At 46.7% G+C, this 17,361-nt stretch overlaps 1 protein-coding gene across 11 annotated transcripts in view; it reads left to right on the plus strand.

Moving 5' to 3' along the window:
- The window catches only part of DAB1 (DAB adaptor protein 1), an 815,805-nt gene that overhangs the window by 635,711 nt on the left and 162,733 nt on the right, over window positions 1–17,361 (plus strand). For all 11 annotated transcript variants that reach the window (XM_040360839.1, XM_040360848.1, XM_040360844.1 and 8 more), the window contains 2 exons: window positions 5,760–5,899; window positions 14,007–14,105. In XM_040360839.1, the coding sequence (XP_040216773.1) occupies window positions 5,760–5,899; window positions 14,007–14,105 (239 nt within the window). The remainder of the gene's footprint in view (window positions 1–5,759; window positions 5,900–14,006; window positions 14,106–17,361) is intronic.

The following is a 17,361-nucleotide window of genomic DNA, read 5'->3' on the forward strand; positions in this document are numbered from 1 at the left end:
TAACGTGTGAAGGGAAGAAGAAGAAGCATTTCCATAAATAGTGGTTTCTGCCAAGAAAAAAGGGGGTTGTGACAGGCTAAGAGAAGTGTTGGCGCTCGGCCCGTTCCATGGAACATCAAAGTCTTCACACAAGTATGGCAATTTAATTCCTGCCGTTGAGGTACTCCAGAGTGTTGGCTCCCCTCTGAATGGAAGATGAGACCTTCCCAGTGATAAAACTGCACTTCTGTTTCATAATATTCATTACACACCTGATGCAAAAGAAAAAATAGATAGAGCGCGTTCAGAACTGTGAGCAAGCGAGGCTTAAAACGTTCTCGGAGATGGTGGTGCCACGGCCTTCATTTTCTTCATTTTCACTCACTTCCCTCCAGGGCCGCCATCAGGAATTATGGGGCCCCTTACACAGCTTCAAGCATGGGCCCCCTGGAGCAGAGAACCGAGGGGGGGGGTGCTTCCGTCTGAAATTGAGCAGCGGGGGGGGGGGGGGCTGCCGCGAATTGAGACGCGGGGGGGGTCCTTTACAAAAAAAGAAGAAATAAAGAAAAATATATATAAAAAAGGGGGGTAGCCATTCGGGGCCTTGGGGACCTCTGGGCCCTTTAATAAAAATAAAAAAAAGAAAGAAAATATATATATAAAAAATATATATATATTTTTTTAAGAAGGGGGGTTGCCATCTGGGGCCCTGGGGGACCTCTGGGCCCTATATATATATATATATATATATATATATATATATATATATATATATATATATATATATATAGTATATAGTGTGCAATAGGCTTTAAATGGCTCCCGAGGGTTACAAAAGCTCCTTTCAACCACCCTGGTCTTATTCTTTTGCAAAAATATATATATATATATATATATATATATATATATATATATATATATTGCAAAAGAATAGGACCAGGGTGGTTGAAAGGAGCTTTTGTAACCCTCGGGAGCCATTTAAAGCCTTTCCCATTGCGTCTTCAAAATAACATGGAAATTTTACCCAAATTTTGGAGAAATAAAGTCTCTCAGTTTCACGAATGTCTATGTACCATGTTAGCCTTCGATAGTTGAACGATAACTTTTTTTTAGCTAATAAAGTACCATATATACTTGAGTATAAGCCGACCCGAATATAAGCCGAGGCACCTAATTTTACCACAAAAAACTGGGAAAACGTATTGACTCGAGTATAAGCCTAGGGTGTCCATCTGCATGCCTCACTGTGCCCATGCCTCACTGTGTCCATGCCTCACTGTGCCCATACCTCACTGTATCCATGCCTCACTGTGTCCATGCTTCACTGTGCCCATGCCTCACTGTGTCCATGACTAGACTGACGTTTAACATGGGAGTCTCTGGAAGGGGTGCACGGATTTGAAAAATCGGTGCTCCCCAGCCGTAGGTCCCCCAGTCAACAAACTTTGCACACTTTTAGTGAAGAAATGGGGCTACATGTGTGCAAAATTCCGGGTCCAGGGAACTTACGACCGGTCGGTACCGGGTCCCAAAAATCACCGGAGAAATTACTGTTTAACATGGGAGTCTATGGAAGGGGTGCCCGACTTTGGAAAATCGGTGCTCCACGGCCGTAGGTCCCCCGGACAAAAAACTTTGCACAGGAAGAGTGGGGCTACATGTGTGGCAAGTTTAGGGTCCAGGGGGCCTATGGCTGGCCGGTTCCAGGTCCCCAAATAACAGGAGATCAGGCGTAAAAAGGTGACTCGAGTATAAGCCGAGGTGGGCATTTTCAGCACAAAAAATTGTGCTGAAAAACTTGGCTTATACTCGAGTATATACGGTAGATTAGCAAAGGAATCTTTGCAAATTGAGTAGCACTCAAGCTTGCTCAAAAGTTTGTATTAGTAGTATGTTCAGTTGGCCACGGCAAGATATTAGAATCTAAACAAATATCAAGATTTTGGGCAGCTGGAACGTCAACATAAGAGTGGCCTGCCATACGTACCTCACTGTGACCTTAAAGCAAGCCATAGTCATCATGGAAGATATGTTGGTTGTCCATAGCATGGGGGGCACATCCTTTTTTTCTTCATTCTGCCAGTGTAAGCTAGGAAATGAATGTTGGGATCTGCTGTGGGCAGTAGTAGGGTTGCCAGGATTTGAAAATAAAAGACGATGTTGGGTTCTGTTTAGAGACAGGGATGACCAACCTTTTGAAGAGCGAGGGCCACTTAAGTGATTTGGTAACTGGTCGTGGGCCACAATTAGTGGAGTGGGGGCAGATGACAGGTCTGTGTCCACTGCACATGGAGAGCAGACATGGACACAGCCCATTCTACTCTATGGGCCCTTCGATCCTATCCACCCAGGAGCATGGGTAGATCCCCTTCTGGGTTTTTTTAGCGGATCGGATTGGAGGTAGGCGGTGCGCTGCGGATCAGTTTGAAAGCAGCTTAGTAACCACTGCAAAACTGATATGCTCATATTTGGTATCACTCCGCCCAGGGATGGACTGGCCATTGGGACTACAGGGAGTTTCCCGGTGGGCCGATGGCTCAGTGGGCCGCTTCAGTGACAGTGGCCTGGAAGTTTCTCACTTCTGCCTAATCTTGTCCCATAAGGGGGGGGCACCAAACTGATTCTTTGCCCCGGGAGAAATAATGTCTAGCTTCCCAACTGGTACTGCCTATAAGAGTACCAGTACCAGCCATTCTACTCTAATAAAGTAAAACGGCTAGTGGCTAGTGAAGGGGGAGAGGAGGCTTGGGTGGCCGGGAGTTGTCCGGCCTCTGTGGGAGAGACCTGTCAAAGTGGGCCAGTCTGGATGAAGTCCAGGGCCAAATTTTTGTCCCAGTCCAGCCCTGACTCCGCCTGTGACAGGAGCTGGTGCTATACAGGAAGCATTGTCTTATGTGGCTCTACTCAACAGCCACTTGCTTTCTCTTCTGCTAGCTTCATTCACAACGCTGAGCAGCAGGTCGCGGGCCACATCAGAGGGCTCCGCGGGCCACATGTGGCCCCAGGGCCACTGGTTGGGCACCCCTGGTTTAGGAAGTGGCTCTTACAAAATAGAAATAATTTTAAACATGGGGATGTTCAATGTTTTCTCCATCAGTTGAGAGCTGTGTAGCATCTGGGGTCTCCTGTGGTCTGGGGTCGTATCTGAACATAATCTTTGCTAGCTCCCTAAATGGAGTTCTACTTCATTCTGATGCTTTCCCCCTGCCGAAGGGCTTAATTGTAGAATCACAAATATACAAATAAGCCCCGGGATGGGGTGAATCGCATAAAGAAGGAACTGACGGGTTGTATGGTTCCACTACCGTGCAATAAAGTTTTTTGAAACGACTGGTTTATGTGGTCGGAATGGCTATTCTGTTATTTGGGATTACTGATTTTTTTGCTATAAATTCCTATTCACTTCTGAGTTTATAGCATCACCGTTTCTAGCAGTCCACCTCACTACTCCTGATTAAAGTTACAGTTCTAAGCTCTCCTCGGGGAGTTGATGAGCTGAGGGCTTCAGATACAATTCAGCCACCCTTTATGAGTAGCTATATCTGGAAATACAGAAGAGCGGTCTACCATGAAAGCATGATCTGCCCAGCTGGACCTTCAGCACCTGGGTCAGTCGGCATCTCTACAAACACCAATGCACAGTGTGCGATTATTTTATTTGTTTTTTTGATTTTTAAGTACATTTGCTTTTCTCAGTGCAATGTTGTTGTTTTTTTGTTGTTTTTTTACCAAGATATAGATGTGCAATTTTTTCATTACCAGACCTCTTCTATTTTTCTTTGCCCATATGTTACAGTGCAAACCGAGCAACATGTAAAGAGAAATCTGGGATGCTGGCATGCAAAATGAATACATTGTCTCCTTAGAATCTCTAAATATAATTCATATACACACACACAAAAAAAGAAAATCTGTCCATGTTGTACTGGGTAAGGTTGGTGTATATGAAGCTGCCAGCTTTTCAGTTCGTTCCATTTGTAATTTGATAGCCAGCCAAATTATAAGAGACGGGAATTCACAGATAAGAGCAGTCTTATAGAGGCCACAGATTTTCATTTCATGCCATCACATGACATGATACCATTATTTTTTGTTCACTAAAGACCAGTGACATCACTGAGAATGCAGCCTATCCATTCACTAGAGACCGGTGACATCACTGAGAATGCAGCCTATCCATTCACTAGAGACCGGTGAAATCACCGAGAATGCAGCCTATCCATTCACTAGAGACCGGTGACATCACTGAGAATGCAGCCTATCCATTCACTAGAGACCGGTGAAATCACCGAGAATGCAGCCTATCCATTCACTAGAGACCAGTGACATCACTGAGAATGCAGCCTATCCATTCACTAGAGACCGGTAACATCACCGAGAATGTAGCCTATCCCTTCACTAGAGACCGGTGACATCACTGAGAATGCAGCCTATCCATTCACTAGAGACCGGTGAAATCACCGAGAATGCAGCCTATCCATTCACTAGAGACCAGTGACATCACTGAGAATGCAGCCTATCCATTCACTAGAGACCGGTAACATCACCGAGAATGTAGCCTATCCCTTCACTAGAGACTGGTGACACCACTGAGAATGCAGCCTATCCATTCACTAGAGACCGGTGACATCACTGAGAATGCAGCCTATCCATTCACTAGAGACCGGTAACATCACCGAGAATGTAGCCTATCCCTTCACTAGAGACCAGTGACATGACTGAGAATGCAGCCTATCCATTCACTAGAGACCGGTGACATCACTGAGAATGCAGCCTATCCATTCACTAGAGACCAGTGACATCACTGAGAATGCAGCCTATCCATTCACTAGAGACTGGTGACATCACTGAGAATGGAGCCTATCCATTCACTAGAGACCGGTGACATCACTGAGAATGGAGCTTATCCATTCACTAGAGACTGGTGACACCACTGAGAATGCAGCCTATCCATTCACTAGAGATCGGTGACATCACTGAGAATGCAGCCTATCCATTCACTAGAGACTGGTGACATCACAGAGAATGTAGCCTATCCCTTCACTAGAGACCAGTGACATCACTGAGAATGCAGCCTATCCATTCACTAGAGACTGGTGACCTCACTGAGAATGCAGCCTATCCATTCACTAGAGACTGGTGACACCACTGAGAATGCAGCCTATCCATTCACTAGAGATCGGTGACATCACTGAGAATTTAGCCTATCAACTTTATAAAGACTGGTGACATAATTTAGGAAAGATCTAGCATTAGCACTGGAACCTTTTAAAAACTTATGTTAGTAAGAACATACAAGGAAAGGGCCGGATAATGAAAATATAAAACCAAAAATAAACTGGAAAAAATGCCCAAGCACCATCAAACTTCAAATTCCAGGACATTAGCTCACGCCAAGCCTTGTGGTCCCACCATAGTACGATAGTCATATGATACCAATAAGCATGATTCTCATGATAGAGAAAGAAACTCAAGAATTTTTAAACAAAAAGATGCAAAGTAATTAAAAAAGCGTTGGGTGATATGTGTTGTAGAGACTCTCTGCTCGGTGGCAGATGGCACCACGGTTTTATTTCAGGGAATTCACAAGCTGTTTTCTCCTGAACCTCGCGCTTTACCTTTGTTCTCGGCGTCTGGCCCTGAGCGAGGAGCTGAGAAATATTGTCTCCACATTTCATCGTCGTGCTGCTCTTTCTCCTCGAAGGGGTGGAAGATCCCTCTCTCCGCGTTGGTTTGTGTTTTGTTGAAGGTTTTTTTTTTTTTTTTTGTGTCCTTTTTAGGTCAAGAACGCAGCGAAGCCACATTGATAAAGAGGTTTAAAGGGGACGGCGTCAGGTACAAAGCCAAACTAATTGGAATCGACGAGGTTTCTGCCGCAAGAGGGGACAAGTTATGTCAAGACTCGATGATGAAACTCAAGGTGAGGCCTCATTCAGTTCTTATTCACTGTTTTCACACTGATTCTCTTCCCGGCTAATCAGGAAGCGGGTTTTTGACCGTGGAGGGGGGGGGGGTGTCGCAGGAGACCCAACCAACTGGCGGGGGGGATGGGGGGGTGGCACAAATATACCACCAGCCTCCAGTGATGATAGGGCACTAAGGCTGGGGCAATTTTTCCTCCCACTGGCCACAGTCCCACCCCCTAAAGTCTGTAGAACAGTAAACTGGTGCTTCACTTAGAAAGTTTGGAGACCCATGCTCTAGGACAGTGGCTGGCATCCAGAAGGTCATGGCGGGAAGGCGCCCATCCGGGAACACTCACAGAATGGAACAGCGGTTTGTAGCAGAGCAGGTCTCAGGTGTGCGCCCACAGCGTCGGTCTTGAGGGGCATAATTCGGCTTGGCCGGTCTGTGCCCAACTGGGGATGTGTCCAGGAAGGGTGGCATGTCCCTATCCTTACTACTCATTTGGAACCTCTCTGCCACTAATCAATGTCCGTGCCAGACGGGTGACTTGACCCTACACTCCCCTCATGCGAAATGTACTCCAAACCTGGAAGCCAGGGCCTCAAAGCTGAGTTCCGGACATTTATTTTTTATTTTTAAAACTCTTGTGACAGTCACCGCTTGTAACTAAGGGGGTAAAACCTTCTGGAGCTAAAGTGGTTAAGCAACAAAGCAGCGGAAGGGGGTGTTTACATGAAACAGCAAAAAAAATTATACCTGCTGTCACCCTCGACGGGCAGTGGACAGTGTCAGAAGGGCAGTGGACGGTGTCAGTAGAGCAGTGGACATGTCAGTAGAGCAGTGGATGGTGTCAGTAGAGCAGTGGACGGTGTCAGTAGAGGAAGGGACGGTGTCAGTAGAGCAGGGGACGGTGTCAGTAGGGCAGTGGACGGTGTCAGTGGGGCAGTGGACGGTATCAGTAGGGCAGTGGAAGGTGTCAGTAGGGCAGTGAACAGTGTCAGTAGGGTAGTGGACGGTGTCAGTAGGGCAGTGGACGGTGTCAGTAGGGCAGTGGACGGTGTCAGTAGGGCAGTGGACGGTGTCAGTAGATCAGTGGATGGTGTCAGTAGGGCAGTGGACGGTGTCAGTAGGGCAGTGGACGGTGTCAGTAGATCAGTGGACGGTGTCAGTAGGGCAGTGGACAGTGTCCGTAGGGTAGTGGACGTTGAGGCGGGTTGAGGACAGTGCTGATGGTCCGCTGTGCATTGTGATCAGTTTTCTGCACTGTCAGTCTTTGAAAGAAGAATGTGGCTCCAATGTTCCCCCGGAACCCGATCGCCTCTACATAACAAGCGCTACATTGCTACAGCTTTGCTGCAGCTCTATCGTTGTGATGTGGAGAAGATCGGGCCTCGGGGGGAGCAGCAGAGGGAGAAGATCAGATGAGCCTGATGGTGCCCCTGACTGATGTGCGCTCTAGGCTGGCGTCTACCTTGCCTATTGGTAGCGGCAGAGCAGTGTAAACTCTGGCCGGACAGTAACACAAATCCTTTAGCCGGTAAAGCAGCTCCCTTGTACGCGTTTCGTCTGTGTATTTATCTGATTGCCCGGCGTTCAGCTTTAAACACAATATTTGCTGCCCGTTTTTTTCAAATAGTAAGCACAAATCTGTCTGCAGATTTATCATCGGCGCTCTTTCACCGCTCTCTCCGTCTTCTCCTTCACGCTCTGCCCAGATTGCAGATTTGCTGATAGTTGCAGTCTAAATATTTCATCCTGTTTTCTGCATAAGGATTTTTATTTTTTTTCTCCTTTTCTGTAAATGATTTCCTTGATTGGCTCCTTTTTTTTTCTCGCCATCTCGGGGAATTCTCTGCGGTATAAATGAGTTTTAATCTGTCTCTTTGCACTTTACCAACTTGTGTCGGTCACCCGCTGGCAAAATAAAAAACCACCGTCCGTCTTTTTTTTTTCTTTGGGGGGGGGGTAAAAATTCCCTGCGTCCGCAAAACGTTTGATGCCTTTTTATAATAGGAGGAGTGTGTGAGGTTTATCTGAGCTCCAGTAAACGGTGACGAGGCCCGGGCGGTCCGCTAGATTAATGTTCTTGTCTTGTAAGTAAGCAGAACAGCTTTTATGTCTAACAGTGTGACACGGCCCTTTCTGTTCAATTTTAATAATTCCCACTCTCTTATCGAAAGGCTGCACAAGACATTAGGGCTCTTTTCCGTGCCGTTAGTGCTTCCACCAGGAGGATGGAAGAAAAGCTCCTGAGGCATAGGAAGCCAATTTTGGCATTTACCGGTTCAGAGATATCATATAGGTCCCTGGAAGGGGAGAGAGAACGGGGAGACGTAACGCCATTTAGACTTGCACTAAAGGGCTCTGTAGCAGAACGCAGTTGTCGCCCAATCGCAGCGGAGAACTGATATTATAAACTGCGAAAAGAGATATACACTGTAACGGGAGGGCCCGTGGAACCCAGAAGCTCTTACAAAGTATGAGTCAGGAAATAATGGATTCAGAATATCTTGGACTACCTGAGATGGGGCAGTAATGATTATCCACAATATATTCCAGGATATCGTTAAAGAACTCATTTCTGTTTGTTGATTCTGAACTCAACAGGTTAATTGAAAGAGTGACTCATTCAATGTGGGGACACATAGGCCCGGATTCACATACATCGGCGCATATTTATGCCGCCGTAGCGTATCTCTTTTACGCTACGCCGGCGCAGCACATAGAGGCAAGCACTGGATTCACAAAGCACTTGCTCCCACTCGCTCTTAGGCCGGGTACACACGAACAAACATGTATGGTGAAAGCGGTCCGTCGGACCGTTTTCACCATACATGTCTGCCAGAGGGCTTCTGTATGATGGTTGTACACACCATCGTACAGAAGTCCGCGCGTAAACAATACGCGGGGCGTGTCCGCGTCGTCGCCGCGACGATGACGCGGCGATGACGCGGAGACGTGGGCGGGCCTGCCATTTAAAGGCTTCCACGCATGCGGGCGCCTGGACATGTACGGTAGGTCTGTACTGACGACCGTACATGTCCGAGCGGGCAGGATTCCAGCGGACGGTTTTAAAACACGTCCAGGAATATTTGTCTGCTGGGAAAAGGCCCGGCGGGCAAATGTTTGCTGGAATTCGGCCCGCTCGCGCCCACACACGACCGAACATGTATGCTGAAACTGGCCCGCGGACCAGTTTCAGCATACATGTTTGGTCGTGTGTACGGGGCCTTAAAGATACGCTGGGTTTCCTCGGCGTAAGCCAGCGTAGGTGGAAGTGGGCGTGAGCCATGCTAATGAGGCGTGACCCCATGCAAATGATGGGCCAAGCGCCATAGAAGTACTTAAAATGAACGGCGCATGCGCCATCCCGTGGGCGCATCCCAGTGCGCATGCTCAGAATCACGTCGGAACTACTCCCTTAGATACGACGGATCACTGCCTACGACGTGAACACGTACAACATAAACGACAAAAGATACGACGGCTTGTGTTCCCTGGTCCATACCTTTGCATGAGTTGCGCCTCCTATATGGGGAATAACTTTACGCCGGACGTACGACTTACGCAAACCGCGTATATTATGCGCCGGGCGCAACTACGTTCGTGAATCGGCGTATCTGCCTCATTTGCATATGTGCATAGAAAATCAATGGGAGCGAAAAATGCGACCAGCGTAAATATGCGCCAACGATACGACGGCGTAGGCAAGTTACGTCGGTCGTAGGAAGCCTATTTTTAGGCGTATGTCAGATTGTGGGCACGGCGCACAGATACGATGGCGCATAGTTACACTTACGCGGCGTATCTCGAGATACATCGGCGTAAGTGCTTTGTGGCCATACTGTTAGGTGTTAATGTCGTCTGTTATGATGTAAATTAATCTAGGATGGCTCCTGAAGATCTGTCATTGTGGCTTGTGCTAATTGACACTGTATTGTGTGAAGGTCTATTGATGATAAATGTGTATTGCAAGTTAACAGACAGTCTAAAGGTCATGTGTCTGAGACATCAGCTGTAGTTAATTAGCTCATGTAAATTACGTCAGCGCTGGAGCCAGAATGTCTGACTAAAAGATGTGTATTGAGGGGGTTCGTTAGGAACCATTGTATGATGTTGTGGGTGGAGTTGAGTCATTGTTTATTTTGGTTACTGAAGGATCCAAACTGTATATAAGAGCCTGATTTTCTCATTAAAAGGGTCTATTCGTGTGGAACCTCAAACAGAGCTGTGTGTCTCGTTATTGGGGTTCGTTTGCCTGACTGTGGAGTGTCGATAGCCGTCTTGGGTTCGGAATGTAATATCTTAAACGGCGTTAACCCCTGTCCCATTTGGGGTTCCGTTACATACACTATTTTACCAAAAGTATTGGGACACCTGACTTTTCTCGCACATGAACTTTAATGGCATCCCAGTCTTCAATACTGAGTTGGCCCCGCCCACTGCAGCTATAACAGCTTCAACTCCTCTGGGAAGGCCGTCCACAAGGTTTAGGAGGGTGTCTATGGGGATGTTTGACCATTCTTCCAGAAGGGCATTTGTGAGGTTAGAGCAGGGGTGCCCAACCAGTGGCCCGCGGAACACTCTGATGTGGCTCGCGACCTCCTGCTCTGAGATGGAATAGAATAGAATACGGTTAATAAAGCGGAGGTCCAACTGGGGAAAAAATATTAAAAGTCAGCAGCTACAAACACTGTAGCTGCTGACTTTTAATAAGGACACTTACTTGTCCAGGGTGCCCACGCTGTCGGCCGCCCGAGCCCGATCCATCCTCCGGATCGTGTGCCGGCGCCGCCATCCTCACTAAGGGAAACAGGCAGTGAAGCCTTGCAGCTTCACTGCCCGTTTCCTACTGCGCATGCACGAGTCGCACTGCGCTTTTTGAATGGGCAGCTGTCCTCTGGGACACACACAGTTCTCAGACAGCGCGCCCCATTTCCCAGGAGGCAACGTGAGGAGGAGAAGAGAGAGGATCACAACGGAATAGGAAGTGGCAGATTAGGACGATCTGCCTAGCAACAGCCATTTCTGGTAAGTATAAAAAAATATATATTTTTTGGAGCCTTTTTGGCTATTTTTTTTTTTTAGCGTGGACCTCCACTTCAAAGGTAAGTTTATTACTAAAATCACAGGGCCAGATTCAGATACATTATCGTATCTATCGGCGGGCGTATCGTATCTCAGATACACTACGCCGCCGTAACTTAGGGCGCAAGTTCCGTATTCAGAAAGAACTTGTGCCCTAAGTTACGGCGGCGTAGTGTAAATGTGTCGGCGTAAGCCCGCCTAATTCAAATTTGGCTGGTAGTGGGCGTGTTTTATGTTAAACTATCATGACCCCACGTAATTGACGCTGTTTTCGAACGGCGCATGCGCCGTCCGTGGACGTATCCCAGTGTGCATGCTCCCAATTACACCGCAAATAGTCAATGCTTTCGACGTGAACGTAACGTACGTACAGCCCCATTCACGGACGACTTACACAAACGACGTAAAATACGACGCTGTTCGTACGTTTCCGACGTCCATACCTAACATGACTTACCCCTGCTTTATGAGGGGTAACTTTACGCCGGAAAAAGCCTTACGTAAACTACGCAAAAAAATGCGCCGGGCGTACGTACGTTTGTGAATCGGCGTATCTACCTAATTTGCATATTCCTCACGTAAATCTACGGAAGCGCCACCTAGCGGCCAGCGTAAATATGCAACTAAGATACGACGGCATAAGAGGCTTACGCCAGTCGGATCTTAGCAAAATTCCGGCGTATCTTGTTTTCTGAATACAGAAAGAAGATACGCCGGCGCATCCTAGAAGTTACGCGGCGTATCAATAGATACGCCAGCGTAACTTCTTTCTGAATCTGGGCCACAGTGTATATATATATATGGGCATATCTGTTGTTCTGTAGTGGTTACTGGGGTGCTTTCAAACTGATCCGCAGGTGCAGAGCAGTGCACCGGAGGGTTACCTGCACTGAGCCACAGGCCCCTTTCACACAGTCAGTCTGAACCAATTGGACCCCCAATTCACCTCTAAGGAGTAGCAGATGTAAATGGACTTGTGTCCGTTTACAGACGTCTACCTCCAATCCGATCAAAAAAAAAAATGGGCTCTATAGTGTAGAGTGGGCTGCCATTGTGGCCCGCGACCGGTTACCAAGTTGCTTAGGTGGCCCTCGCTCTTTAAAAGGTTGGGCACCCCTGGGTTAGACCCTGAGGGATAACAGGTCCTCTTTATACAGAGATCTGGGGTCTGTAAGACCCTAAATTTCTACCTTTGAAAGCATCTTTTAATTTAAAAAAATAAATATTGTTTACTTCCGCCCTAGACCAGAAGTGACATCATGACATTGCTCCAGTCCTCCTAGATCATAGACGATCTGGTCTCTCTTCACCTCTATGCAATGGTCCAAATCATTTGGTGGAAGGGTCATCCCAGTTTTAGTCCGTAGGGTTCAATATTGAGTTGTCCCACCCTTGGCAGCTATAACAGCTTCAACTCTTCTGGGAAGGCCGTCCACAAGGTTTAGGAGTGTGTCTATGGGAATGTTTGACCATTCTTCCAGAAGGGCATTTGTGAGGTTAGACGCTGATGGGGATGAGAAGGCCTGGCTCGCAGTCTCCACTCTGATTCATTCCAAAGGTGTTTTATTGGGTTGAGGCCAGTCAAGTTCCTCCACCCCAAACTTGCTCATCCACATATCGGTGCCTCCTCATCAGTGCCCATCAGTGCCACCTTATCAGTACCGACTCATCAGTGCCACCTTATTAGTGCCAACTCATCAGTGCCCATCAGTGCCACCTTATCAGTACCAACTCATCAGTGCCACCTTATCAGTGCCACCTCATCTGTGCCAGTCAGTGAAGGAGAAAACAAAATGTTATCACTGAAACAAAGAAAAACTTTTTTTATTTTTTTATTTCTGTATTTTGTTAGTTTGTTTAGCAAAAAATAAAAACCGCAGAGGTGATCAAATACCACCAAAAGAAAGCTCTATTTGTGGGAAGAAAATGATAATAATTTAGGGCCAGATTCAGATACAATTACGTTGCTCCACGGCAGCGTAACGCATCTGATTTACGTTACACCGCCGCAGGTTTACAGCATAAGTGCCTGATTCTCAAAACTCTTACCTGTAAACTTGCGGCGGTGTAACGTAAATGCGCTTGGCGCAAGCCCGCCCCAATTCAAATAGGGCGGGCACCATTTAAATTAGGCGCGTTCCCGCGCCGAACGTACTGTGCATGCTCTGTCGGGTAAATTACCCGACGTGCATTGCGCTAAATGACGTCGCACGGACGTCATTTGTTTAGACGTTAACGTAAATGGCGTCCAACGCCATTCACGGACGACTTACGCAAACGACGTGTTTTTTTTAAATATCGACGCGGGAACGACGGCCATACTTAACATGGCTTACACCACCTAGGGCTCAGCCCTAATTTTACACGGCGTAACTCGACGGAAACGACGTAAAGTTAGATCGACGGGCAGCGCGGACGTTCGGGAATCGCCGTAACTAGTCATTTGCATATTCTACGCCGGCCGCAATGGCCTCGCCACCTGGCGGCCGGCCTAGAATTGCATCCTTAAGATCCGACAGTGTAATTCAATTACACCTGTCGGATCTTAGGGCTATCTATGCGGAACCTGATTCTATGAATCAGGCGCATAGTTAGGACGGCCGGAACACAGAGATACGACGGCGTATCAGGAGATACGCCGTCGTATCTCTTCTGGGAATCTGGCCCTTAGTTTGGGTGCAGTGTTGTATGACCGCGTAATTGTCATTCATAGTACGACAGCGCCGAAAGCTGAAAATTATCCTGGGCAGGAAGGGGCGAAACTTCTGGTATTGAAGTTGTTCTAAAAAAATTCAAAAAAGAGTCAAGTGTTAGAGGATGGAGGACAAAGCTGTGGAAAAACAATGATATTTGTGAAAATCGCAAAGAATTTTTAATGCCGCATTTAACAGTGAAAACGTACACAGAGGTAGAGGTGCGCTTCCAAACGTTGCTCTTACCAGTTCTAACTGATATTCATTAGTTCAAAGGGGTGAGGAGGAATAATAGGGTGACCCAGTAACCCCCAAGTTTCCTCTTCTCTTTCTCTACAGGGTATTGCCGCAGGAGCGCGTTCAAAAGGCGAACACAAACAGAAAGTCTTTCTAACGGTTTCCTTTGGAGGGATAAAAATCTTTGATGAGAAGACTGGTGTAAGTAGACATGGATCACACGCTGTCACTTTCCAACTGTTTAATATTCCCAGAATACACGTGTTCTACATATCAGATAGGCGATATCCAAAGATCAATTCTATTCAGAGTGACTCATGTATGAGCAATTGTCTTACTGGTGGGAAAGGCCGATCTTGTACGGTGGTAGTCCTACAACTGAGGCTCACCTGGGATTCCATTGTATTGTCCTTGTGTAGTTGTACCCATAACCAGGGGCGGGCTGACCATTCGGGCACTCGGGCAGTGCCCGAGGGCCCCATGCCACTAGGGGGCCCCCATTAGGTTTGCCAGCCTCAGTAAAACCAGGGACAGTATGAAAAAATCTGTGTTTTAAAAAAAATCCCAAGATTATAGCTTCCCCGCCTCTCCAGTACCTTTTCAGTGTGTGTGTGTGTGTATTCTGTGTTTATGTATACTGTGTGTGTATACTGTGTGTGTATGTGTTTATGTATATTGTGTGTGTATTCTGTGTGTATATATACTGTGTGTGTATTCTGTGTGTATATATACTGTGTGTGTGTATTCTGTGTGTATGTTTACTGTGTGTGTGTATTCTGTGTGTATGATTACTGTGTGTATTCTGTGTGTGTGTATACTGTGTGTGTGTATACTGTGTGTGTATTATGTGTGTGTATATATACTGTGTGTGTGTATTCTGTGTGTATATATACTGTGTGTGTGTATTCTGTGTGTATGATTACTGTGTGTATTCTGTGTGTGTGTATACTGTGTGTATATATACTGTGTGTGTGTATTCTGTGTGTATATATACTGTGTGTGTGTATTCTGTGTGTATGTTTACTGTGTGTATTCTGTGTGTATGTATACTGTGTGTGTATACTGTGTGTCTGTGTGTGTATACTGTGTGTGTGTGTATACTGTGTATGTATACTGTGTGTGTGTGTGTGTATAGTGTGTGTGTGTGTGTGTGTGTATTCTGTGTGTGTATACTGTGTATGTATAGTGTGTGTGTGTGTGTGTGTGTGTGTATACTGTGTGTGTATACTGTATGTATATTCTGTGTGTGTGTGTGTGTGTGTGTGTGTGTGTATACTGTGTGTGTATATTTTGTGTCTGTGTGTGTATACTGTGTTTGTATTCTGTGTGTCTGTGTGTGTATACTGTGTATGTATATTGTATGTGTGTGTGTATACTGTGTGTGTATTCTGTGTGTGTGTGTGTGTGCATACTGTGTGTGTATACTGTGTGTGTATACTGTGTATGTATACTGTATGGGGGTAATCCACAAAGCCGCGGCGCAACATAACTTTTCAGATTTAAGTTACTCCGCCGCAAAATTCCCAAGTTAGGTGCCGATCCACAAAGCACTTACCTGGAATTTTGCGGCGCTGTAACTTAAATCAGTCCGGCGCAAGGCGTTCCTATTCAAATGGGCGAGTCCCAATTAAATTAGGCGCGCTCCCGCGCCGGACGTACTGCGCATGCTCCGTCGGGTAAATTACCCGACGTGCATTGCGCTAACTGACGTCGCTCCGACGTCATTTGCTTGGACGTTAACGTAAATGGCGTCCAGCGCCATTCACGGACGTCTTACGCAAACGACGTAGAATTTAAAATTCGACGCGGGAACGACGGCCATACTTAACATTGCTTAAGACAACTAGGGCTTAGCCCTAGTTTTACGCGGCGGAACTCGACGTAAACGACGTAGATTTAGAGCGACGGGCCCGTCGGAGCGTTCGTGGATCGCCGTAACTGGTCATTTGCATATTCTACGCCGGCCGCAATGGCCTCGCCACCTAGCGGCCGGCCTAGAATTGCATCCTTAAGATCCGACAGTGTAATTCAATTACACATGTTGGATCTTCGTCCTAACTATGGGAAGTCTGTGGATCAGTTCCATAGTTAGGACCAGGGATACGACGGAGTAACAGCAGTTACTCCGCCGTATCTCTTTTGAGGATCTGACCCACTGTGTGTGTATATTGTGTCTATACTGTATATGTATATGTATACTGTATGTCTGTGTGTATACTGTGTGGCCCCATAATCTATTGCCTGGGGGACCCATAATCTCCTATTGCCCAGGGGCCCCATGAGTTCTCAGTCCGCCCCTGCCCATAACCCTACCTTCAGGCTGCTGTTAGAAATCACGGAGCCCCATACAGCCTACCTGACAGCCTATCCTGGGTGGGGGTGGGGGTGCGGGTGTATGGCCTTGAACGCGGCTCCAGCCGCACAAACAGACCACTAGTTCATGCGGCCAGAATTCCTGTGAACATGCGCCCTTAAAGTGGTTGTAAACCCACTTTGACAACTTGCACCTACAGGTAAGCCTAGATTAAGGTTTACCTGTAGGTGCAAGAAATATTTTCAGAAAACACTGCACCGGTGTGGCGCACTGAGCATCCCGGGATTATGAAAGAGATCATGCCGGGATTGTGCCGGTCCTGATCGTGCCGTCCCACGCGCATGCGCGGGAGTGACGCCATTGCCTCCCCGGCCAATCACAGCGCCGGAGCGGCGATACCTGGAAGAAGCTCCGAGGGGGACATGGTGGTGGTCCCAGCGGAGGGGAACAAGGAGCACTTTGGGGGCTTCGATTTCAGGTAAGTGCCACATAATAAGCTAGTATAGCTAGTATGCTATGCATACTGGCTCATTATGCCTTTCTCTTGCAGGTGGGGTTTTTTTTCTGAATGATTTTAAGAGGGTTTACTTCCTCTTTAAGTATGTTTTTTCATTCTTTTTTACAATTCTTTTTTATTAATCCGGTGGGGGGATCGTTGCATTGGTGAAATATTAGGGGGCTAAAATGACTCCTGATGTCTCACTTTTGAGACAAAGAAATATTGAGGACACAGATCCAGATGCAGAATGAATGAACAGGATGTTCTATCTATAGATTCACAGTTCATAGTTTAAACACAGTTTACTAGGCTTTAGTTATGAATGAACACAGGAGCGATTGGTACCGATTGTGTTTTTCTATCACATAAAATCCCAATGAAATACATTTATGTTTTTGGTTGTAACATGACAAAATGTGGACAATGTCAAGGGGTATGAATACTTTTTCAAGGCACTGTATATTGTGCAGTTTCCCCTTATTATGTGTTACTTTTGGGGCGATTTCTTCTCACTTCCTTTCCGGGGGACACAGAATTTAAAAAACAGCAACATCTCCTCAGAGGAAAAAAAAAACTTGGTAGAAATTTTAAGTCTTTTAGCTAGATTCAGGTAGGGGCGCGTATCTTTAAGGTGGCGTAGCGTA

This window comes from Rana temporaria, chromosome 7 (assembly GCF_905171775.1).
Source record: "Rana temporaria chromosome 7, aRanTem1.1, whole genome shotgun sequence".
In the NCBI taxonomy this organism is placed as follows: domain Eukaryota; kingdom Metazoa; phylum Chordata; class Amphibia; order Anura; family Ranidae; genus Rana; species Rana temporaria.